This window comes from Setaria viridis, chromosome 2 (genome assembly GCF_005286985.2).
Source record: "Setaria viridis chromosome 2, Setaria_viridis_v4.0, whole genome shotgun sequence".
Lineage (NCBI taxonomy): Eukaryota > Viridiplantae > Streptophyta > Magnoliopsida > Poales > Poaceae > Setaria > Setaria viridis.
In genome coordinates, this window is record NC_048264.2 from 1,736,161 (window position 1) to 1,761,304 (window position 25,144).

The 25,144-nt window shown below is 47.6% G+C and overlaps 3 protein-coding genes across 11 annotated transcripts; 2 read left to right on the forward strand and 1 right to left on the reverse strand.

The window, feature by feature from the left end:
* Window positions 1-447: 447 nt before the first annotated feature.
* On the forward strand, window positions 448-7,716 carry LOC117846573 (protein RBL). Its single transcript, XM_034727794.2, has 5 exons — window positions 448-466; window positions 2,273-2,371; window positions 5,611-6,701; window positions 6,792-7,056; window positions 7,514-7,716. Exons 1-5 carry the CDS (start codon window positions 448-450, stop codon window positions 7,714-7,716), a joined length of 1,677 nt encoding a protein of 558 aa, XP_034583685.1.
* Window positions 7,717-11,381: 3,665 nt separating this feature from the next.
* LOC140221774 (uncharacterized) lies at window positions 11,382-12,146 on the forward strand. The gene has a single exon (XM_072291730.1). The coding sequence runs from the start codon at window positions 11,382-11,384 to the stop codon at window positions 12,144-12,146; it is 765 nt and encodes a 254-aa protein (XP_072147831.1).
* Window positions 12,147-15,298: 3,152 nt separating this feature from the next.
* Window positions 15,299-19,889, reverse strand: LOC117843029 (uncharacterized). 9 transcript variants are annotated; one of them, XM_072292019.1, is made up of 6 exons: window positions 19,642-19,889; window positions 19,535-19,553; window positions 19,426-19,440; window positions 17,978-19,260; window positions 17,040-17,174; window positions 15,299-16,935 (listed from the first exon to the last, which is right to left on the reverse strand). In XM_072292019.1, the coding sequence occupies exons 1-5, from the start codon at window positions 19,643-19,645 to the stop codon at window positions 17,053-17,055; spliced, it is 1,443 nt and encodes a 480-aa protein (XP_072148120.1). In that variant the 5' UTR covers window positions 19,646-19,889; the 3' UTR covers window positions 15,299-16,935; window positions 17,040-17,052. The 9 variants fall into 9 exon arrangements, with proteins under 9 accessions (XP_072148120.1, XP_072148122.1, XP_034579477.1 ...); XM_072292021.1 differs by having other exon boundaries at window positions 17,040-17,255; window positions 19,642-19,888; XM_034723586.2 differs by lacking the exon at window positions 19,426-19,440 and having other exon boundaries at window positions 19,441-19,553; window positions 19,642-19,888.
* Window positions 19,890-25,144: the final 5,255 nt, after the last annotated feature.

Consider the following 25,144-nt stretch of genomic DNA (forward strand, 5'->3'; position numbering starts at 1 on the left):
CACTAGTTCAATATTTAGTATATGGCTCTATGCTATTTCAACATTTTTAATTTACCCGAGAAACATTTTGAAAGAATTAATTGAACATTTTAAATATATACTATTTCAACACTCTTCACATAAAATATTGAACTAATATAACCTAAATGTTTTATTTGGTTTTGAGAAATATTGAATCAAGAACTTACAAGTGTTGAACAAATTCTGCCGTTTATTTGGTTTTGTTGCAAAGAGGAAAAAAAAGTCATAATAAATCCATAAGAACAATGAATTGGTAATGCTGAGGGTTGGGCCGCTTGGGCTGTCCATTTTGTAGCAATTTTTTTTAAATAAGCTGCTAGTTTGGGCTGGCCGTAAGGTGGGCCGTTTATGGACCTGCGCGACACATAGACATGGGAAGTCCCGTTGACTTCTCCCGTTTGCGCGAGAGGCGGCGGCTGCAGCGCGATGAACGCGCCCATCGTCGGTGAGTTGTCGTCCGATTCTCATGGGGATTTGGCCGTATTCGGTTGCCGTGATGATTCCGTCGAGTTCGGGGCGGGCTGTGTCGCGGATTCGGGTCGTCCTTCCGCTGATTGGAGGTGGAATCTTAGGGTTTTAGGGGGGATGAGTGAGGGGATTAGGGCTGGTTTGGTTCGGTCCCGAATTTCTTCTCGTTTAGGTGATTTAGGACTTGTATAGGTTCGGATTTCGATGAGCGATTTACTCTTTGTCTTCCCCACCCCAAGAGGTTGCTAGCTGGTCATGAGTGATTGCTTCAGCCTTTCAGGGGAAATTGGAACGCTCGGACTAGAAAGGTTCTAATTCGTTTTTGCCATTTCAAGTACCCACCTCAATGTTAGTAGGCTCTAATCTGCATATGTTGTCTGCAGAAACGTAGTATTTCAGGGGAAGTTGAGACCATGCGCATAGCGCAGTGGTAACACACAGCAAGGATGCAAGCTGCAGGTCGGTAGTTCGTTCAACTCCTTTTCCTCAGCAAAAGAAAACAAAACAAAATCATCCCCTCACTGGCAAAACCCAGGTTTGGGTTCTCCTCAGCAAAAGAAAAGAAAAGAAAATCTCCTCACTGGCAAAAGCTGGGTTTCGGGGTTTTTTCGACCAATGGTAAAGGTTTCATTTACCTTTTTGGGACAATGTCCTGGGGAGGTCATTCCCCAGCTGGCCAAGTTTTTATTTTAGGGGAAATTGGATTTGTGCCACCGAGATATCGCAATTTTAGAATACCTTATCTGCCTCGGTTTATTTTAATAATACCAACAAAATTTCAGGCTATTTAAAGATATGCCAACCTGTTGCCTTTCCTCCTACTTTATTATTTCGAGTGGCATTCGACTGAGTCCTTCCTCCTCCGTGCTGTCTTTGCCAAGAACCGCCGCTGCGACATGCCAGGGTCACCGCCATGCGACTCCAAAGGTCTGTCTTGACACCATGCCATGCCCTCTCCCGCTCGTCACTTCTTATCGCCGCTCCTTCCCCTCTCCTGGCCCTAGGAGCACAGATCTATCTGGCCTCGGATTACTTCCTTCTTTTCTTTATTAGGGAGCAAACAAAAACAAATCTATGTTATTTTCCAATCGAATCCGTCCCTAGCTGTCGCCGCGATGTGCTTGTTCGGCAGAGTGCTAGCATGCTCTATGTGCAATTTGCTATAGCATGTTGCCCTATTTTGGGTAGGGAGGAGTTCAATTCAGCACAGATCTGCAGCATGAAGGTGATTTGGGCAAGGTGGAGTTTGATTTGCCGCACTTAACCGAGGGAGGCAATTTAGGAAGAGGAGATCCTTTGAAATTGTGGTGTGGTTTGGTGAGCGGCGGTGACTTTGGGCACAGGCATGATTTATGCTGTGGTACGGTGTGTGGCGGCATCGGGTGGAGCTGAGCTGGGGCGTGACAGCTTCAGATGGAGGTGACCTGCTGTGGTGTGGCTTCGAGTAGAGGTGGGCCGCGATGCAGATGCTTCAGGTGTAGGTGTTGGGTGCGGCGGTGTGTGTGGTAGGGACGCAGAGGTGCTATATGTAGAAAGATAGCAAAGCAATGCAACGGAAAAGATGATTGTTGGATGGAAATTTTTTCACTAAGTATCATATTTCTAAACGGGCGCGATCAATCGATGCACAGATCCATTTTTTCCTTAATTTATCAGAGGAAGTTAATCATATATCTGTGAAATACTTTAGCATATATTGTGTTTTTTTTATTTCTATGTTGACAAGAAACGTGTTGAAATATCTCTGAGATACTGAAGTGCTCTATTCTCTGTATTCTTGTAGATCCATATCAGGGGGAATTTCCGGAGATAATTGAGGAGTACTTGCAGCATGGTACCATGAAATGTATCGCGTTTAACCGTACAGGGACACTTCTTGCTGGTAATTATTTGAGCTTGTTAGTCTTCAAGTAAATTCAAGTGAATTGTGTAATTATCTTCCTAGTTCATATAGAACATGCTGGTTTCTTTTATACTTCTTGACTGGTGTTACTTGCTGAAGTTTATTTTGGTTAACATAGATTGCAATTTCTTTTAGTCTGGCTAGGCACTTTCTTTTCTGTTTTACTGGCAGGGCCAGTTGGATTGCCTGGCCCCTACTGCAGCTATTGGCTTCCCTAACTATTAGAGTATATTTGATAGTTGTAGTGGATTGCCTGGCCCCTACTGCAGCTATTGGCTTCCCTAACTGTTAGAGTATATTTGATAGTTGTAGATATACGTATCGTAGACTGTCATATGTATCCGGGGGAGCCTTGCCCCCCTTCCCCCCCAGTCTTTGTACTCTATATATACCGGCCGAGGCCTCAATGCATTACAATCCATCCATTATACCCAATCTGTTCTTCCTACTTGGTATCATGAGTTTAGGTTCTAATTCTCGGCGACAAACCCTAGCCGTCGCTCGCTTCCGCACCGCGCGCCCCCGGGGAGATCAATCTCCGCCAGGGGCAGTGCCACAATTTTTTCAACGGATCCGTTGATCCGTCTTCTTCAAGCATTGTCAAGCAGCAAAGCAGATTGGAGACATCGCCATTGGGTCATCCACCGCTGGGTTGGGCTCCGTGGCCTCAACCGTCAGGGGCCGCAAGCTTGGGCGACACTCGCTCGTCTGGAGCCATGCTCCCATAGCAGGCTCGCTTTGGACCTTTGGTGCCTGCATGGTGGGTCGCGCCGGCCAGGACGTGCCTTCGCCGTCATTCGTCTCCCCTTCTCTAATCCTTTTTTTCTTTTGTGGCAACATTCCTGTGCGTTAATGCATGAAGAAGAAAATGTGTCTTCTTCTTTTGCATGATAAGAGATCGGGATTGCGTCGCCCATCGCCCGTTGACCTCTCGCCTCTACTTTGACATCGGTGTTGACTTCACCAGCTCCTGCCTCATCTCCGACTGTGCAGCTTGGCGAGATGGACGGCGCCCTAGGGGACGCCCATGTGCATCGCCCTCCTCGCTGCTTCGTCCGTATGTCGACCTCTGCCGGCTTGTCGTCGGCTCCAGCGATCGGGATGCCTCCGCCGACTTCGCCCGCATACTTGATCTGATCAGCCGATGTGCGTGATCCACCTGGCTCAAGTGACGTTTGTCCTTGTATTGCGCACCTCTTCCCCGAGTATGGAGGGCTACCGCTGCGTTGCCTCTTCGGGCAGCAGCAGCGCCACCCGTGGTCTCCTTCACCGTTGCATCCTCACCGCCACCAACCACATCAACGACCTCGTCGTTGTGCCTTACGTGCATGGTCTTCATTAGGCTATTTGAGTTCTTCGCCGTCTCCTTCGAGCTCCGCCGCCGCGTCATCCAGATCATCAAGCCTTGCGTCAGATCATCCGAGTCAGCCTCCTCACTTCATCCAGCACTACCTCGTCGCCAGCGTCGCCGTATAATCTCCACCTCGTTCATCTACTCCAACAACTACGGGCTGCTTCGGCATCTTCTACCTCATCGTTCTTCTATGCCCGCGACTGCCATGGAGGCCTTCTCTTCTAGTCCCTCAGACAACGGCGCCTGGTTGTGCACTCTCCCTTGCACATCCGGTATTGGCAACACCGGTGCGTGCCATCATCCCCTATGTGTTCCTAGGCCTGGCAAACCCGGGAATGTCTCGCCCGGTGGTTAGACTGTATTGATTTCAGCATCGACCCTCCTCTACGATTGCCTCGACGCATCACCGTCTTCGTCTTTGGCGTCTTCCCCTACGCGCCACCATCCTCACGGCGCCTCCTCGTGCGCCCGCGGCTTCATGTGCGTCTCCCTCATCTTCGGCAACCTCGATAGCTACATTGACCACGGCTACCCTACGCACATCCTCGACCATGGCTATTCACCCTTGTCTAGGCTACCTCGACATCGGTTTAAAGGGGGCTATCATCCGCATGAGTTACTTGCTGGTCTTCTCTCCAGTCGCAGCATCCGCACCACGCCGACATTATAACTTCGGGGGGGATGTCAGTCTGTTGTCTTCTACTTTCAGCTTCTTCTCCAGTCTCACGTCTGTGGTGCTCCCGCTGTGACTGTGGGGGGATGTTAGAGTATATTTGATAGTTGTAGATATACGTATCGTAGGCTGTCATATGTATCCGGGAGAGCCTTGCCCCCCAAGTCTTTGTCCTCTATATATGCCGACCGAGGTCTCAATGCTATACAATCCATCCATTATACCCAATCTATTCTTCCTACTCTAACACATGAAAAGATCACCATCATTTTCTTTTCCTGTCAATGTGGAACATTTGGTGACCACAATCTATAATTCAGGACAAACTGTTTCTTTTAACCTTTTACTCATGCTTTCCTCATAGTGTGATCACACTAAGTTGTATCATGTGCACCAAAACAGAAGGTGTACTGGATATTGGGTTCTGTTGATGGGTGCCAGAGAATGGGAGTGAAGAATCTGTGTTAAATTAGCAAGGAACCTTGCGCTTTGTATGCACCTTTAGTTTTCTGTGGTTCACTTTAGCAGCAGTAGAGGAGCTAGGACCAATGCTTGGGGGGGGGGGGGGGGGCAATTCGACCAAAGCCAATGCGTGTGCTACTTATTCAAATTTTATCAGTTTTAAGTGCCCTAGTTCATATTTGCATTGGAAAATATAACAACATCAGGTTTAGATGCGTCAAATTTGCATCCATCAGACCAAAACAACCTGCCCTTGCACAAAAATCCATTCTCCTGGGACTCTTTCGTACTACCTTGGCAGTTTGGTGCTAGCAAAACCAAACTGCACGAGAACAGGATGCACAAAAGTCTCATGCAGCCAATCGATCAGCCTTCAATTGCTCGCGACATCCTCGGGGGGGGGGGGGGGGGGGGGGGGGGGGGGGCGGCGAGGAGGAGGGCGTGTGGCCCACTTTGGCCAAGGCATAGCTCAATAGGTTTTGGCTATTGCAATACCATGATACAGAGTGCTGGTGTGAAAAAGGGAATGCTGCGTACATTCGTTAAATCCAGAAGCTTTGTTTACTTTATTATAATAATATTAATATTAATTCTATATGAGGTTGGTGCTGCATTCCTGCAAAACTTGTGATATGTATGTCAACATTGTTTTTGAAATGCAAATCTTTGGATGGTCACCTTGAAATATTTTTGCACTGGTCAATAACAACTTCTAGTACATATTTCCAGCTGGATGCTCAAAAGGTAGCTGTGTTATCTGGGACTTCGAAACAAAGGGGCTAGCAAGAGAATTTCATGATAAAGATTACAGTGCATCTATAACAAGTGTGTCCTGGTCCAAGTATGGCCACCGTTTGCTCGCCTCTGCTACTGACAAGTCATTGACACTTTGGGATGTGTCATCTGGGGAAAAGATTTCCCGAATAACTCTTGAGAAGACTCCGTTGCATGCCAGTCTTCAACCTAGTTGTCCAACACCATCTATTTGTTTGGCATGTCCTCTGTCTTCTGCACCTCTACTTGTTGATTTGGATACCGGAAGTACCAGATTTCTCCCTGTTTCTGTATCTGAGAACAGTAACCCCTCTGCACATAATCCCCGTAATAAATTTGCGGATGGTACCCCACCTTTTACACCAACAGCTGCAATATTTGATAAGCATGGGGATCTGATATATGTGGGCAACTCCAAGGGAGAAATTTTGATCGTAGATTCAAAAAGCATACAGGTACATGCAGTAATTCCGATCCCTGGTGGAGCTGTTGTTAAGGATATTGTTTTAAGTCGGGATGGCCGATATCTGCTGACAAATTCTAATGATCGGGTCATTAGAGTCTACAAGAATATTCTGCCTGTTAAAGGTTCTGGAGAGGAGATTAGAAACATAAGCAGCAACAGTAATGACTATGAAAGTCACTATGATAAGTTAAAAGTAAATGGTGCTAGCTGCCTTATTCTTTCCTGTGAACTTTCTGATTCCATCACCAAGACACAGTGGAAGACACCATGTTTCAGTGGTAATGGTCAGTGGATAGTTGGCGCTTCTGCAAACAAAGGTGAGCACAGGTTGCAAATATGGGACCAAGCAGGGCCCCTTGTAAAGATCCTTGATGGTCCAAAGGAAGCTGTCATTGATCTTGCCTGGCATCCTGCTGAACCTACAATTGCTACAGTATCTGTAACAGGCCTTGTATACATTTGGGCCAAAGAGCATGTGGAGAACTGGAGTGCGTTTGCTCCTGATTTTGAAGAATTAGAAGAAAATGAAGAGTATGCTGAACGAGAGGACGAGTTTGACCTGAACCCACGTGAAGAAGAGGTGAATAAAATTTCTCTACTCGTCTTTTTAACTGTTATTCTTATTCATGGCATGCAACTTGAGCATTTTCTCCGTAAATCCTCTATGCAGGCTGAGGAAGTATCAATAGACGAGGATGCTGATATTGATATTGAGACATTTGAGAAGAATGCAATGTTCAGTGATGTGGAGGATTCAGTGGATGAGATCGTCTTCTTACCAGCAATTCCTTCGCCAGATGTTCCTGATGAGCAGCCAGTGAAATGCCTTGAAAGCTCATCAAAGTTGGAGGATAGCAGCCATTCTGGTTCCCCATCCTCAATGGCTGCTGTACAGGATGGTCAAGCTATTCCTATGGCATCAAGCCCAATGGAAGGTATTCGTTTTTGCAATTTCTTGTATCGGTTGCTTTGACTCTGCAATATAGTCCTGCTTGTGCCTATGGTTTGTTTTCCATTTAGTCTCTGCTAGCGGTGTGGTTAGTTTTGTATTCACATAAAGGAACTTGCAGACTACCATACTAGGAAAACTAAGTCATGCATCCACCATGATGAAAAATTGACAGGAATTTGGTCCTCAGGTTAGGTCATAGAAAATTACGGAACTAGATATAAATGTTGTGAAGCTATGATGATGCACCAACGAAAAACTAGAGGTTACAGCATATTCAGACTGGTGTGAGTGGCATTCCTAGCGCCAGAGCACTTGGGATCAGGGATAGAATCTTGAAAACCTGATCATTTCGTTTTGTTTGTAAGTAATACCTTCAGTGTAAAAGGTAACTGTTTCATTCACGGGGAATTAATGTTCTTGGCTTTTTATTCCTCTGGCAGTGAACTACTCTGCTGCTGAAGACCCAGCTGAACTGCCAATCTCAAAGCGGGTGAGGCGTCTGTCCATGAAGGGGCTTGAGTCGTTGCAATTTGAGAAGGACAAAACGCCAGCAACAAAGAGCAAGTCCAACGGCAAGCCCGCAAAATCCAGTGCCTTTGATGATGAAGCAACTGAGGACGAAGAGGTTAACATCGAAACCTAGTGTTTCCGACGACTGACCAAGAACAAGATAGGCATGGTGGGGAATAGAAAAGGCTACCATGCGTCCCCCGCCCTGCGGAAATGGATACTGTTATTTGCTGAGGCACAAAGTAAACGTGTATCACTGAATGTATCAGTGTTGTTGACTGTATGTGCCAATATTGGGTAAGTACTGTTGTATTCTGGAACGAGATAAACGTGTCTGGTATCAGTGATGATATGTTATATGTTGGATCAGTCGTGTATTTCGTTTTTTATATTTGTCACAAAGATGTTAAGATTAATATACCTTTGATACTGGAGGTGATGATGGCCAGGTGCCTCATCGTTTATGTTACGTGGATACTGAAAAGTGTAGGCATATAGTATATGCGGCGGATTTGTTTTGTGCGCCAGAGGCCAGGCATTGCAGGAGGCTCTCCCTGGACATGCCTTGCCCGCCGCGTGGCGCCACTGCTCCTGGCGTGCGCGTCCGCCGTCGCCGGCGGCGGTGGTGCCAGCCTGCCAGGGCGAGCGCGTGCGTCACGTCGCTCGCCGCCGCGTTGGCCTCGCGATGCGCCGCGGCGTAGTAGACGTCCAGGTGGACGCGCGCACGGCGAGCGGCACTGCCTCCGCGGCGTGCCGTGCGACGGTCGGGAACATGGCGTCGTGCGAACTCGTGGGTCATCTACGGCGCCCACGGCGGCGGTGCGTGACTGACCGTTACTGCTGCTGCCGCCGGCATCCTCGCAGTCGCACTATGGCAAGTGTGGCAACTCCGTGAAGAAGTCCTGACAGTGACACTTGGTCACTTGCCACATTCAGAGAGGAATTGGAGCCGGCGCAGACTGAACCTGCTGTGCTCATGCATCCACTTATATCTTCAGAAGCTAGGGAGCTTCCACTTGCCATAATTTGCGATGTGGTTAAGGTCTAATGTTGCGGCTGTTGATCCCCACAAACCCTAGTTTAACCAATGGAAAATCTAAAAGCTGAAGAGACGATGTATTTGTTGATAGTACGTGAGAACCTTACATAGAACTTGTTGGGCGAGAAGAGATACATTAGTTGATCATGACATCTACCTGCTTGTTACTTACTCCCTCAGCTCCATCCTGCAAAGAGTGTCGCTTTAGGTTTATTTTAAGTCAAACTGTTTTAAGTTTGATCAAGTTTACAATGAACAGTATCAATATTTATAACACTAAATATGTATGCTATGAAAATATATTTCATAATGAATCTAATAAAACTTGCTAGATATCAAAAGTATTGATATATTTTTATATAAATTTGATCAAACATAAGATGGTTTGACTTAGGACATAACTAAGGGTACACTCTTTGCTGAAGATAGACAGAGTAATAAATGATCTCAGTTACTAACCCTTTGTTTCCTTAAACTGCACAAATTAAATATAACTAGCAAGATGCCCGTGCGTTTTGCTACGGTGAAATGTGGTTGTATTTTCTAAACCTCGTGTATTTTTTATATTTCTACTACTATATTTTATTATAACGGATCTCTATACATTTGCTAGAAAATCAATAGAATTTTGACTTAACATACTTTTTCTACTCATACTTATTACACTTTTATTTAAGCAAGTGATTCCTAGTAACAAAAATAGGTAGAAGCATAATATATCGTACCATGCAAGCATTCTAATTTTAATCTTAAAGTATATGAGGATTATATAAGCGAATCCGCAATATAGTGGACAACTGTATAAGCGATTTATGGGTTCATTCATCCCTCTTCTTTTTATAACATTCACCACTGAGATCAAGTTGATCTCATTGTACGTACAACACTGAGCGCATTGATGAGAATGGCCAATGTGAGTACATGAGAAAACACAAGCCCATGCCCTTTTGATCTGGTGCGTTTTTGGTGTACTTGGGCGGGGCTTCCCTTTAGCTGTTCACACATTGGGCGAAGGGATGCTCCCTCCCGCCGTAATCCATGTCGAGGATATGTCTGTGGTGCTCTCCTCCTCGAGGTTGGTCTTGACGGCGGCGCTGGAGAAACCGGCCACCCGCATAACTCGGCTCACACTGGGATTGTCGAGGATGGAACTTCATGGTTAGCATAGGCTGTTGTTGCTGCGGTGGCGAGGTGGATGGCGGGCTTGGCAGCGCCAGCACACCAGGTGCACCCCGCACACCTCCCATCTACTACGGCCGCCCGCACACTAGGCTCCCGGCCGCCCGCCCTCGCTCCCTGCCACCCGGCTCCCCCACTCCGCCCCTCCCTGCTTTCCACCGCCCCTCCAATCTCTCCGCCGCTCGCTCCCGCCGGATCCAGATCCGGCGCGGGGCACAACTCGGAGGGACGGGGCGTGTGCCGGCCGACCACGGCGCTGCACGGGCCAAGCGTGGGCCGCTGCTACTCCGCCACAACCTCTTCACTGCCCGCCCTCGCTCCCCGCCGCCCGGCTTCCCCACTCCGCCTCTCCCTGCTTTCCAACACCCCTCCTTGCTCTCCGCCGCCGCTGCCCACTCCCACCGGATCCAGACCCGGCGCGGGGTGCAGCTTGGAGGGAGGGGGCGCGTGACGGCCGGCCTTGGCACTGCATGGGTCGAGAGTGGGCTGCTGCGACCCCGGCGGGGTCGTTTGTTTCGGTTTAACCCCCCTCCTTTTTCCACCCGAGCCCCCATTTGTTCAGCATTTGGATTGCGGGTTGATTACTAAAAAGTTGAGGGACTTTTTTGTAAAATGACCATGAGGGACGGAAAAAAAAGAGGCATAAGCCTTACTTCTTTAATAAGGTAGAGACTTATTGACCACGACGGGTTACTCTTTATTTCTTACTCAAACTTTCCTTTATTTCTCTTGGTCCTTTCTCTTGGTCCTTCAGTATTTAATAAGATTTTGAGAATGATCAATTGACCTCATTTGTTATGAGATGCGACGAACAAGGTGTATATCTGTAATTCTGTATCCTACGGCCTAAAGTGTAATTATTCCTCCTCAACCATATCCTATTAATCCCATTTGTTGCTCTCATATGTTTTCATATTTTATATCTGGCCAATCTGAAGGTGACATCACAAATCTAACGTTACAAACATTTGGGAAATTCTCGGAGAAATCATTAACTAATTTGTTTCTAGCCTTTTTGGTTTGAGGAATCTATCTGATGTTCCATCTTACAAAAATTGTTTACAATGAAGTATGCAACAACTCAAACAGTTGCTGGACCTCGACCGTGGGCTAGAGAAAGTCCATTGAAGTACAGACCTATCAAGAAAAAGATGGGGAATCTGCAGGAAAAATCCAAGAAAGTCACGTTGAGAGGTTATTAACGCCCGTCGCGTAACATGGTTGAACGCCCAGCAACCACGATCGCCATGTCGCCGCCGCGCCCACCGCCGGAGCTGATCGACGACGTCGTCACGGAGATCCTCCTCCGCCTCCCGCCGGGCGAGCCCCGGCACCTCTTCCGCGCCTCCCTCGTCTGCAAGCTCTGGCGGCGCCTCCTCACCGACGCCGCCTTCCTCCGCCAGTACCGCCGCTTCCACCGGACCCCTCCGCTGCTTGGTTTCTTCTCCCGCTCCGGCTGCGACGGAGCCATCCCTCGCTTCGTCCCCACCACGGCAGCCTCCCCCTTCCCCCGGCCGGTGTTCGATTGCCACCCCTGGTCCGCCATCGACTGCCGCCACGGGCGAGTTCTCCTACAAAAGATGCAGGGTGGGAGGAACCTCACCGTCTGGGATCCAATCACCGGTGGTCAGACGGAGCTGGGCGGCGGCGACTTCATGTACAGGTCCTTGTCCGCGGCGGTGCTCTGCGCCGCGGCCGGATGCCACCATGACGACTGCCATGGAGGCCCCTTCCTCGTGGTCTGGATTGGCAGAGACAGCGCGGAGGGGCCAGTGCACGTGTCCGTGTACTCATCGCGAGTTGGTTCGTGGGGAGCGTCGATTTCTGCTAACGTCGCCGTTGATGACTTCATCAACCCCAGTCGTGGTGTCCTTGTCGGAGATGCAATCTTCTTCATGCTTACGATGAGTGCCAGAATTCTCAAGTATGACTTGGTTAAGCATCACTTGTCTGTGATTGACCCGCCGGCAATGTACGACAAGGGCATTTACCTCGTGCCAACCGAGGACAATTTGCTTGGGATCGCTGGCATCAGCGGTTCGAGCCTTTACCTGTGGTCGAGGAAGGCGAACGCAGAGGGAGTTGAAGGATGGGTGCAGTGCAGGGTGCTCGAGCTTCGGACTCTGTTACCAGTTGGCAATAACCCTTTCACAAAGGCTGTTGTGATTGGTTTTGCCGAGAGTACTCGTGTCATGTTCATGTTCACGGATGTTGGTATATTCATTATCGAGCTCAACTCAGGACTGGCAAAGAAGATAAGCGAGCCTGAGATCTACTATCCCATCGTACCCTTCATGAGCTTCTACACACCGGGTATGGTTCTGGAACTTTGCTTGTTAATTTGAGTCCTGCATATATTGTACATCCTCTATATATTGTGTACTGATGCTGATTTGTAGGCATGTGCTTAAGAAAACTGAAAATATGACAATGCAAAATCACATGTAATTCTTTGTCAGGTCCAACCTGTTCATGGGGACCATTCTTGATATTGGCAATATTCTTTCACATTGTGAAACCTGACTTTGTGGATCTTTTGAATTGCACTGATGATAGCCATTAGCTCACTTTTTTAATGGCCTTTTAGCTTGTGTGTTATTTTACTATGATCATAACTCTGTATTATATATTGATCTCGCTTCAGATTGCACTAGCAGCTGATTGCCATTGCCAGCGGTGACACCTTATTTTCCTTGTGAAAGTTTCGTTGTCCTGATGTTTACATAAATTAATTCTGGGAATAAATGCTACTCTTGCTTTTGAAAATGAACATCTGACAAAGACAATGCAACATCACAGCTAATCTTGTTTTTGGTCATCTACTTGATACTGACAATGTGCGCATTGGAAGTACTAGTTGATGATTTTTTATCAACCACAAGTTGATGTTCTAGTATTTTTTTTGTTTGTACATTCTTTCACTAAGATCTCTTGTATATGTAAAACAGTAGGAATCACTACTATTTCATCTTACAAAGTTGTATATATAGTAAGTTATGAAATTACTTTAACCTGTATGCTTGGTACTTCTCAGATTGTGCTTGCGGGAAATTTCCATTACCATTAGAGACAAATTAATTGCTGCTGAGCTGAAGTATGGTAGTACCTGTCAAAATTTTCAAATCTGCCAAGCTGAATCTTCCCCTGTTGGCATGTTAAAGGGCTGATGCTTTGAAATGTTTGTCAGTATTATGTTAATTTAATTTCTTGTAGCGTAAGTCACAATAGTCAGATATGGACCTGATGTTCTTCCTCTGTATTTGTTTATGATCATGACCGTGAAAACTATGTCTGAGGTTTAGAGTTCATCTTACTTTGGTTAGTGTTATATTAATGGGTTACGAGAGTCCTCTCGGAACTGCGCATATATTTTGGTTCTTTTGGCTGAAAGTTGAATCTGATGGCTTGAGTTAAGCTTTTTACTTCCTGAACGAGGTTGGTTGTTTCAGCTTTTTTTCCCTCTAGAATACACCTTGAAAATGTTGAGATTCAGTACAATTTCTGTAGGCAAGGATGCTGTCAGGGGGTTCGTGTACTGATTTAAGCTTCATTTTTTTGGACTTGGTGCTTTGATGCTCATTTTTTTTGTTTGTACAACACTTGGATGCATATGCTAGCTGTTGCTTGGTTCATTCTGAAAGATGAAAATGGCCTGAGTATTCCGTCAGCATGTTTCAGAATTAGCCCCTCAATGCAAAGCATGTTCCAGAGAATTAGCTCCTCAAAGTTCATTAAAAAAACGGTCACGAAAAAAAAAGTTCATTAAAAAGAGGTGCCATTTATGTAGGTTGCGTACCTTAGCACAGCCGTGCAGCATGAAATCTGCAAGGTTCAGCTGATGACCTGATCGTGAATTTCTTTATTATACCAGCAATGTGAATTGCAAAGCAGCTGTTGTATAACACAGTTGGGACTTGGGAGTCAGTAATCTATTCAATTAGCGACGTCAATGTTCAAGGATAGCATATTGTCACTTGCATCAAGGTTACCAGTTATGGTGTCATACTCATGTGAGCCTTTGTTCCTTCGGGGCTTAGCCAGGCTAATGGGCTGCAAGTAGCCATGTTCGGTAGCCTGGTTGGAGTTTTAGGCCATTCCCACGAGATGCAAAAAGATGGAGTAACCTGCATCGCATGGAACACAAAAATTGATTGTTCCATGGGTGCAGGCCGTAACTCTGGTGTTTCTTTTTTCTCAACCACCGTCACTCGCCCAACGCAGGCCTTGGCAGGTAGTGATTAAAATTTCGACCGAAATTTTGTGAATTTCATGAAATCTTAGGTCTTTTCGACGGTACTATTCACCGAAAGGTTATTTTTTAATCCAGATTTCAGCTGAAATTTCATGAATTTTGATGATTTTGGTGAGGATCAAAAAATAAGTGAAAACAAAATCTAGAACCTTGGTGGCAGTTCATGGCCCAACGCAGGCAGCGGCAGGTCCAACGGACAGCCGGTGGCAGGTGCCGCGACAGCGCACACGGCAAATGCGAGCATCAACAGGGTGAGTGGCGAATGCAAGGCGTGGTGGCGCGTGGAGGATTCCGAGCATATCTGTAGCAGAGAGTGGTGACGGGAGGGCGGAGGCGATGCTGCGGCCGCAGAAGCGGCGGACTTGGACGGGGTGCCGCAGTGAGCTCACCGGCATCTCAACCTCGTCGTCACGATCAACCACTCAGCCGGAGGCTCGCCCCCGTCCCCCTAGCCTTCAGCCTCGTGAGCATAACCGCCGCCAGCAGCGCAATCCAGCCGCGACCGTGGAGCCGGAGCTCCTCAGCGGAACAAGTTCAATTCAAGAGATGAATCAAATGAGGGAAAATTCAATTAAAGATTTAGAACTAAAATTGGGTAAGGAACGAGTTCGATTGAAGAGATGAATTGAATTAAATTAGCGATGCATTAAGTCAAGCACCAGATGCAATGCTTTTGAAACTGATGACCAGGCAAGGGGGTTGTGCGTGGTCAGCATGGCAGCAAGCAGCGCGACCGGGCTGCAAGCTGTAGGGTATGCGGCGGTGCATGGAGAGCTGGGGCCACGGAGGGTGACGGTCGGGCAAATGGGCAGCGGACGCGACGGCGCGCCCCAGGTCGGGGCCTCAGCGGTTGGGCGAGCGGCAGACAGGCGCCAGCACAGAGAGGAAGAAGAGGCGCCTCGCTGCTGGGCTTCTTCTACTGCGTCGGGTGCCCGACCTATTCCCCTCCCTTCATCCCCACCACGGCGGCACCCCCATTGCGCAGGCCGGCGTACGACGACCACAATTGGTCGGTCCGCGGCTGCCGCCACGGCCGCGTCGTCATCATGAAGTCGTTCAGGAAGTTCGCTGTGTGGGATCTGATCACGGGTCACCAGGAGGAGCTGCCGAAGCTCGACATCAGGTACACGGACTAAACCGTTGCGGTGCTTTGTGCCGTGGCCGGCTGCGACCACCGGGACTGCCACGGCGGCCCCTTCCTCGTGGTCTGCATGCGTTACATTCATTGAGAAAAGCAAAACAAGATACTAAAAAGTAAATAATACCATCTTACATGATTTTTTTTGGCGAAAATTAAACCATCGTACATGATTTGCGAACACCAGAGGTCCACGTAGTTCTTCACCTCTAGTCTAGTGACTAGAGGGAGAAACAGCATACATAAAACATATTTTTTTCTTGATTATTCGCGAATTGTGACCCTAACAAATTATTAAGAGACATTAACGATAGAACCCTGAAAGGCTGAAACATCTCTTGTAGGGCAATCATAAGCAGATCATCTCAATCTTCTAACGTTTCCACTTTGCAGCTCTCCGGGTCTTGGACCTGCCGTTGGGTTCCGGCACACGAGCCATTCCACTGCATGACTTCCTCACACAGAAGTATGCAGATCCATGAGCAGATAGCCAAAGCGCTGAATAGCTTTGCTCCGGCTGACGGGCTGCCTTTGTTCTCACCATCTCATCCATTTCTTGAATGCTTCCAATTTTGTGCTTGAATGTGCTACCAAGCACCTCGTGCGCCCAGCTGCTTTCCTGCAGCTGCAGGTCTTCCCCAAAGTGAGGCGCGCAACAGGATGTGACCTGCAGAGGCGATGCCCTATCTTTCATGGCATTTCTACTTGCTTCAACAGATGAGCTATGGCATAGGCTGTACTCCAGTGCTGAAACATAGCATCGAAAAGCGACGAAAATAACTTGCTCTGGGAATGTTGACGAGATGATGTTGTTGGAAAAAGATTCCTGCCCGTTTGATTTGCAACATATAGGGTCCGGGCGAAAAATCCAAGTATCTTGGGTATGTGACTCTTGAATGCCAACCCATGGAAGAGCATACTTATGTGATATGTCTTTTCCAAACTGCAAATCACGCAGTAGAGTGAGTTCTCCCATTGCAGATCTCGTCACGTGTTGAGATGCCAAAGACTGCAAACATTCAATAGCAATTCCAATTATGTCTGTGCTCTCTGAGAGACGTAGCATCAACCGTAGTTGGAAACTTTTGTGTGGCATCTTGCGATCATCATAGCGATAGGCTAGTTCTGCCTCCACACCACGCTCTTCCAAACTTATGGGCCATATATGAAAACGGCGCAGGAGGTCCCTTTGCACTACTTCATATTCGAGCATTTTCCCTTGAAGAAGATGCCTGACAAGAGGGTTGCAAAAGGTGTATTGCTGGAGTGAACAGTCAGACTCCATATCCCTTACAAACTTGCTGGCACAATCTGCAAACCATTCAAACCTTTTAACATCAGAGCAACTCAAACATGGTGACTCGTCCTTTTTTAGGCCAATGAGAGATAAGGACAGATTTAGACCACGACAAACCCGTCCAATTTCCTGGCCTTCTTGCTGTAACCGCCCCTTGTGTTTGTTGAGCAGATTCCTGCCCTCAACGTAGGCATGTTTGAGCACCTTTCTGCGGCAAAGCAGTGAGACGTCTGTGATTGGCAGTTTCGCAGATCTCTCAAGAGCAAATTCCAATTCAGAGAGGGCCATCTCTAGCCTCTCGAGGCTGTGTCCTTCGGAGGCCTTGCCCTTGCGCTTTCCAAACACGAAAGAAGATATTCTTCCCACTGCCTCCTGAACAACGGCTGAACCCACCATTTCCGCCATGAAAAACCTGTATATGCAATCTATTTTGAGAGTTGATTTTACCTGGTGACCAAGGGGACAAGTCAGACAACATGAAGTTTTCTGAGAAACCCGTTACTAACGGAATGCACTTTTAGATGATAACTAATGGAATGCATGATCCTTACCCTAGTAAACTTCTTATTGCACCAGCATGCAGCAGCGACTACCCAATGCAAGCCTCCTGGAACGAATACGATGTTGAGATCGCAATATCATCGAAGCAGGGGAATGTTCCTGACGTGCTGCACTCAGCTGGAAAACTGCTCAAAATTTAATCTCATGAGATTAAGTTTTTCCACGAGTAGGGCATTTTTGTATTCTTAATGCAATGGCTTCAGAACCTGTAAGCATGTTGCATAGATAAGTATCCTTTAATATTTAGCTTAGTCTTCGTCAAACATTATGAGTTGGACCTTATCAACCACCAGAATTTTATGTGAAGGATAGTTGACAATGGTTGCTGAAAAGAGTATATAAAATTGTTTGCATCCCTGTCAAGGGCCTGTTCTTAGCCAGCATTTAGAAGGTGGCAGAAGCTGCATGCATCGCTTCCAGCACCAATCTTCTAAGCTGAAAGCAAAACAATGCAGCAACAATTTAACAGATCAACACCCTGACATGGCAACTGTGATAGCGAAAGGGGAAACTTCTCTGCTGCTTTGGGTCTTCCCATTATTGAGCTTGTGCCTTCCAGTCCTTCAGGTTACAGTGGACACGTATGTATTTCACTACTTGTGATTTGTCAATGTTTAAGCAACTTTACCCTGACTAAAACTGGAAGTGTATTGTATTGAACATCAAACTGCAATTCGATGTTTACATATAATTGGTAAACAAAGCAATTTTATTGAGCAGCTAGTTGGTAAACAAAGCAATTTTATTTCTCAACCAGGAACAAGTTTCATTTTACATTGAGCAACAGAAACACGATACAAAAATGACTTACTACAAGTGATGCAAAGTTAAAGATACCACAGTCATCTAGCAGCTAGGGGTGAAGAAACTATACATAGGGCACATTATTGTCTTTGTGATCCATGACATTTACAAAAAGGTGACCTACCTCCACCTTCTATTGCCTTCTCTCTTGGCAGCTCTTCAGGTATTGGGCAGCGCACACTTGCAGTATGGGGAACTGACTTCACACAAAACAATGCAGCGCCATGCTTGGAGGCCCAGCGCACTGTATGTTCCTTCAGCTCTTTTTGACTGATAAGACACTCCATTGCCACTTTCCTTGCCATATTGCTTGTTTCTTCTAGGCTACCACGTCTAAACTCCGTTGCTTCTATCATGAGCTCTGTATGAGGCCAGAAAGAAGCTGACAGCAGAAGAGTTGGGGGCTGTACTTTGGTGCAACACAAGCCGTCAGATGAGCAACTCGAGCAATATTTTGGTGCTGAAATTAAGGACTCAAAACGGAATGCAATGACTTGCTCTGGAAATATCTGTGATAACTCTGACAACATGATGTTGCTAGAGCCCTGCCCATCTGCCGTGCAACATACTGGATCTTGGCGAGAAAGTTTTGTTATTAGGACATAGAGCTCGTTATTGCCAACCCACGGCATAGCATAGGCACTGTCCAGTACATTTGGTAGTAGGGTAAGTTCTGCAATTGCAGATTCTGCTGCAGGCTTCGACAGAAATGTTAATGACTCTGTGCATCTAATAGCAATCGCAACCAAGTCCGTGCTTTCTGATACTCGTAGCCACAACAGTAGACGGAAGCTCTTCTCTGGCATACTGCGATCCATATACTGAAAATGCAGTGATGCCTCTACACCACGCTCTCCTAAAAATGCAGGGCGAATGAAAAATTCACGTACTTGACTTCCTTGAACCATTTCATATTTGAGAGCTTTCCCATTGAGAAGATGCCTGACAAGAGGGTTGCAGAAGGTGTGGTGCCGGAGAGAACATCCAGACTCCACATCTCTTACAAACTTGCCCGCGCAATCTGCGAACCACTCAAATCTCCTAACACCATCCGTATTCAGCCCACCAAAAGATGAGATGGACAGATTCTTAGAACAAGTAATCCATCGTTTACGCTTTACCCCTGGCCTCTCTTGGTGGCCTTGCAGCTTGTGCTTGTTGAGCAGATCTATACCCTCAACGTAGCCACGCTTCAACAATTTCCTGCGGCGAAGCAGCGAGGCCTCTGTGATTGGCAGCTTTGCGGTCCTTTCAAGAGCAAACTCCAATTCAGAGAGTGCCATCTCGAGCCTCTCTGCACTGTGGCCTTCGGATGCCTTCTCCAAATGCTTGCCTAACATGAATGAGAAAGCTCTGCTCATGCCCTCCTGAACAACTGCTGAGCCCACCATTTCAGCCATGAGGAACCTATAAATGCAGTATCTTTAGGGTTACTCTTTTGAATGAACACAACAGAGAGACAGGAATGCTCAAGTTACTGATGAAATACATAGTCCTTACCTATACCCCCTTGCTGCTGAAGGTAACACTTGTCTAAAACGTCATTTATAAGAGAATGGAGGGAGTACTAACTTGGTTGAACCAGACCTGCAGCACACTGATGAAGTTGTTCAAGCCGAACGGAACCAAGCAGCAGGTCGGACTCTGCTCACGGCCCTACTGAAACAACGGTTGAACCCACCTTTTCTGCCATAAGAAACCTGCATATGCAGTCTATTCAGCGGTTGAGTTACATGCTGATCAAGGATACAAGTCAGACAACATGAAGTTTTCCGAAGAACGCATTACTCATGGAATGCACGATCCTTAGCTTAGCAAACTTCTTACTGCATCAGCATGCAGCAATGGCTACTAGGCCAAGCCTCCTGGAACGAATTGGATGTTGAGATTGCGAAAAGATCGGAGGTGTCACAGTTGTACTGATCCTCATCGAAGCAGGGGGAATAATGTTCCTGATATGTCACACTCAGCTGGACAACTGCTCAAATCTTCATATGGCATTAAGTCTTCCACGATAAGGGCATTTATGCATTCTTAATGCTATGGCTTCACAGCACGCTGCATAGATAAGATTCCTTTAATCTTTAGCTTAGTCTTGGTCAAACTTCATGAGTCGAAGCCTTATCAACAACCAGAATCTTATCTGAAGCTCGTTGACAACAGTTACTGAAAAGACAATAAAAATGTCCACATCCCTGTCAAGTTCCTGCTCAGCAAAATCACAAGGTAGCAGAAGCTATGTGCATCGCTTTCAGCACCTATCTTCTAAGCAGAAAGCAAAACAATGCAGGAAGAGATTTAACATATCAATGTGCGGCACAGAGACTGTGGTAGCGAAACAGGAAACTTCTATGAAGCTTTGGGTCTTCCCCATAATTGAGCTTCTGCCTTCTAGTTCTTCCTTGAGGTTACACTGGACAGATTCTACATGTTTCGCTACTTGCGATTGGTCAACATATAGGCTTAGCCCATAAGTAAATTATTAAGTAAAATTCACCCACATAATATTTTATAGTTTCTTCGAAAGAAAAATCATTTCTAGACTGAACCAGCTGTCAAGAACAACGCAGAGTCACAATTGCCAAATTGTAATGGCATATATGCTTAGCGACTTGTCGATCTAGTGTTCTTTTGTTGCCTTATTTTCGGTCCATCTGAAGGTCACATGCCATATTGAACCCAGTCTTGTAAAACATCTGAATTAGTACTAGTTCTTAGCACAAGCTCAATTGCTAATCCTATAGGGTGTGAATGTTGAATTGGTTATAATAAATTGTATTCAAGCTTCCCCTATTTCCTGATGGTGGGTGGTGTCCTTAACGCCTAGATCGAATCTGCCACCTATCTAATCATGGTAGCAAGCCCAGCAAGTGATTCGAGTGACAGCTTGACCTACTCTCCAATCTCAAATCGGAGAAGGCTAGAATCAGGCAGAAAATGTAGAGAGATGGGATCGAGTATAGGACGGGTGTTCACCTGGAGCGCGCCCGCGCGGTGGTGGCAAGCGAGGCAGGAGGCACGGTGCCTCTCCATCAATTGCGCACCGCCGCCACGGCTTCTCCTCCCCTTCGTCGCCGCACCCGCACGGTGGCTCGCGACGGCGAAACCGCTGCGGCGGCGCCCCGCCGCCACGTCGCCGCCCCCCGCCAGGCCGGCACACGACAAGAGCAAAACATCCTGGGCCCATCCGGCAATCGGCGGCAGCGTGGTGGGCCTCATTGACCTATTTTAGCATAGGCTCATGGCGGCCTAGAAAGAAGGCCCGACCACACGTACATAATCCTGTCGCGCGCGCGCAACTCGATTGCAATTCACCAATCACCACAGCCAATCAAAAGCTCGCGCCGCCGCCGCCGCCGGAGCTGATGGACGAGCTGGTCGAGGAGATCCTCCTCCGCCTCCCACCGCAGGAGCCCGCGAGCCTCGTCCGCGCCGCCCTCACATCTGCAAGCGCTGGCGGCGTCTCATCTCCGACCGCAGCTTCAGCCGCAGGTTCCACGAGTTCCATCGCACGCCCCGATGCTCGGATTCCATTGCAACCTCTGCGATGCACACAAGATGCAGGTCGCCCGCTTCGTGCCCACAACAACCTCCTCCTGCTCTCCGTACGCCGGTGATCAGTGTTGGAAAATTAGACAACTGCACGATTAATTTCTGAACTAGATTTATCATAACAAGAATAAAACTTAATATGCAAATCTCTAACATACTAGGTAATAATAAGCACAACTTCATTATCTCAGAAAACATACTGAAATAACAGATCGGATCACGGCATACGTACAACATCCAAATACAGGGTGATTATTACTGTGTAAAGAAAGGGGCATATTTATCTTGAATTTAAGTCCACCTTTTCAAAATGCATCTGTGCAAGTGTTGCTGTTAACTGCCATAGCCCATAGTTGTGATAAAAAAAGTTACTGTTGTTTGGTTAGACATTTGCTACTTGCGCACTTGCTATCCCTGTTTTTGATGAATCGAAGGCAAATTTGATTCATTAATCAGCTAGCTGACATCATTTTCAAAATTTGTGAATTTCTGCAGCACTAGGAGGAGCATGTACAGGCGAGGGACCCAGCGCAGGTGCCATAAGTACATGAAAGGCATAAGGTGTCCATGCGAGAGCTTCTCTTGGCCAAGGGAAAATTGGGCAGTAGTAATATTGGTAATAACATACATGAGATGTATGATGGGATTAACTTTTAGCATCATGAGATTAGTTCTGGTTTTTTTTGGTCGGCCTTAGCTTTGAACCTGTTCAATTTGCCTGTAAGCTGTTGCCCCCTCCATTGTCCTGCTTGCTCTGTGACTGTTTGTACTCCAGTAGTCCAGTACATCTGCTTGAAATGGTATCTTATTTTTAAAAACATCTATGCACAAAGAAATGATCAGTACTAAGATTGCGTGGAATAATAGATTGATTAGGGTTATACAACAGGTACAAATATATAGGTAGTCATAGGAGGCGCCTGACCTAATCACCTAGGGCACGGCAGGGATGCCGGCCTGGGCCTAGCGCACAGCCAGGCCCATATACACGCATACACATACAGCCCATGTACAATACATGCTCTAACACAGCCTCACAGTCTGATCATCGGGAGGCCGTACGTTCAGACTGGATCTGAACTCCGTGAACACCGAAGAAGGCAATCCCTTGGTGAATATGTCGGCGTACTGTGAAGATGTTGGAACATGGAGGACACGGACATCACCAGTAGCAACGCGCTCACGAACAAAGTGGAGATCAATCTCCACATGCTTGGTGCGATGATGTTGAACGGGGTTCGAAGACATGTAGACGGTGCTGATGTTGTCACAATATACCAGAGCGGTGCGACGAAGGGGCGCATGGAGCTCAACTAGGAGCTGGCGCAACCAGGAGACCTCGGCGACGGCATTGGCAACCGCCCTGTACTCAGCCTCAGCGCTCGAGTGAGAAACTGCAGTCTGCTGCTTGGAGGCCATACAGAGAGTGGTTCAGCCAGCAAACATAATCTGGATGGCTGGAATCCTCAAAACCTGACGGCTGAGCGCAGTACACTGTCTCGGTCAAAGTCTCGTGAAGAAAGGCATTCTTCACATCCAATTTGTGAATCAGCCAATGTCGTGAGAGAGCCAGGGACAACACTGTACAAACGGTGGCAGGCTTCATGATGGGGCTGAAAGTCTCCGAGAAATCGATCCCAGGGCACTGAGTGAATCCTTGAAGCACCCACCACGCTTTGTAGCGCTCTAGAGAACCATTTGCCTTAAATTTATGCTTGAAGACCCACTTGCCTGTGATGACATTTGCCCGAGCAGGACAAGAAACCAAATCCCAAGTGTGATTCCCGAGCAATGCGTCGAACTCCTCCTGCATAGCGCGGTGCCAGTTGGAGTCAGCGAGGGCGCCCCGGTAACTCCGAGGCGTGGGGGACAGCTGGGAGAAGTGGAACAGTGATGGTAGACGAAAACGCAGCTTCCCGCGCGTCGTCATGGAGTGCTGATTGGTGACCGGGCGCACGGGGATAGCACCTCAAGGGAGCGCCGTCGGAGCGGGAGACTCGGGAGGTTGCCGAGGACGCCTGGAATACACCAGCAGCGGCTATCCTGCACCGAGGCGTCGGGTTGGCGAGGCAGCGGTGGGACTCGCGGAAGAAGCCGTGGCAGCGTGGGAGAAGCACCAGGGGATGCGCCAGGAACTCCAGGGGCGCTAGAGGCTGTGCGTTGCAGCGCGGGGAGGGCTTCAGGGGGTGCACCTGGACTGGCAGAGGTGCCTAGCCCGTCGGAAACGCCTGGAAGAGTCCTAGGCGCAGCGCCTGGAGTGCCAGCCACGCCTGAAATTGCCCCAGGCAGCGAGCAGCCATTAGAGGATGCAGCCGTACGTGGCTGTGCGGGGGCTGGAGAAGCACCAGGGATGCTTGAGCGAGGATCTGCATGTAACAAATATGATGCCGAGCTAATAGGGGGCGGTACCACATCAGGCTACTCTACCAAAAAATCGAAATCCTCGTTAGTCGGTGGTGAGTGCTGCTTAACGAAGGGAAAAGTGGCCTCGTCAAACACCACATGATGGGAGATGATAACCTGATTCGATGAAAGGTCAAGGCAGCGGTATCCCTTGTGATGAGCAGAATAACCTAGAAAAACGCACAGGGTGGAACGAGGAGCGAGTTTGTGTGGCGCGGTCGCAGATAAATTCAGGTAGCAAGAGCAACCGAATACCCGAAGGTGAGTGTAGGATGGCGCAACGCCAAACAAAACCATGTGCGGTGTGGAGGAATTAAGTGCTTTGGTGGGCAAAAGATTGAGTAAATGGGTGGCGGTGTGCAGGGACTCAACCCAGTAGGAGGGAGGCAAACTAGCCTAAAAAAGGAGGGAGCGAACCATGTTGTTGATGCTCTGAATCATGTGCTCGGCCTGCCCGTTTTGTGGCAACGTGTAGGGGCAGAACATGCGAAGATGGACCCCGTGTGTGAGGAAGAAGGTGCGGGAACTTGAGTTGTCAAACTCACGGTCGTTGTCACACTGGACGGCCTTCACAATGGCGCCAAACTGAGTACGCAGAAAGGAGAAGAAGTTAGCCAAAGTCGCAAAAGTGTCAGACTTGAGACAAAGCAGAAACGTCCACAAATAATGAGAGCAGTCATCGAGAATAGGCAAGTAATATTTGAAACCAGACAATGGGAATAGGCGAGATCCATAAATCATAGTGAATAATATCAAAATTCTTCAAAGCTCTAGAACTCGATGACTGAAACAGGAGGCGAGTGTGCTGCCCTAGCTAACACGCATGACAGATGGTGTGAACATCCTTATTACACAAAGGAATGACCGAAGCGACTTGAGACATGACTTCATGGCCAGGGTGCCCGAGATGACGATACCACACAGAGGGGTGGAGACCGCAGCAAGAGCATGAGCAGCAGGAAACTGCTGGGGGTAAAGGGCCCAGAGCTATTGCACCTGATGATCACCCTCCGAGATGCCAGATCCTACACAGAACAGCCAGCGGGGTCAAATTTGATAGAACAATTGTTTTCAGAGGTAAACTGGCGAACAGAAATAAGATTCTTAATAAGTTTAGGTGAAACTAGAACATTATTAAGAGATAGGGAACCCGAAAAATGAGCTGCACCAATGGCAGTGACAGGAAGCAAGGAACCGTCACTGACAACAATTGATGAAGGAAAGGCATACCGCGGTGGAGAAAAATGTGAAAGTGTACCGGTGTCTAAAGTCATGCGGGAGGTGGCACCTGAGTCGAGATACCAGTCGTTGTTCTACGGCTGGTTGAGGGTCATGG

Excerpts from the sequence above, each read along its gene's own strand:
- LOC117846573 (XM_034727794.2), top strand. Across the intron at positions 2,372-5,610 it reads TACAGGGACACTTCTTGCTG|CTGGATGCTCAAAAGGTAGC; the intron begins GTAATTATTTGA and ends ACATATTTCCAG. Across the intron at positions 6,702-6,791 it reads TGAACCCACGTGAAGAAGAG|GCTGAGGAAGTATCAATAGA; the intron begins GTGAATAAAATT and ends TCCTCTATGCAG.
- LOC140221774 (XM_072291730.1), top strand. The coding sequence starts at position 11,382 with ATGCAGGGTGGGAGGAACCTCACCGTCTGGGATCCAATCACCGGTGGT.
- LOC117843029 (XM_072292019.1), bottom strand. Across the intron at positions 17,175-17,977 it reads GAAGGCAATAGAAGGTGGAG|TTTTCCAGCTGAGTGCAGCA; the intron begins GTAGGTCACCTT and ends AATTTTGAGCAG.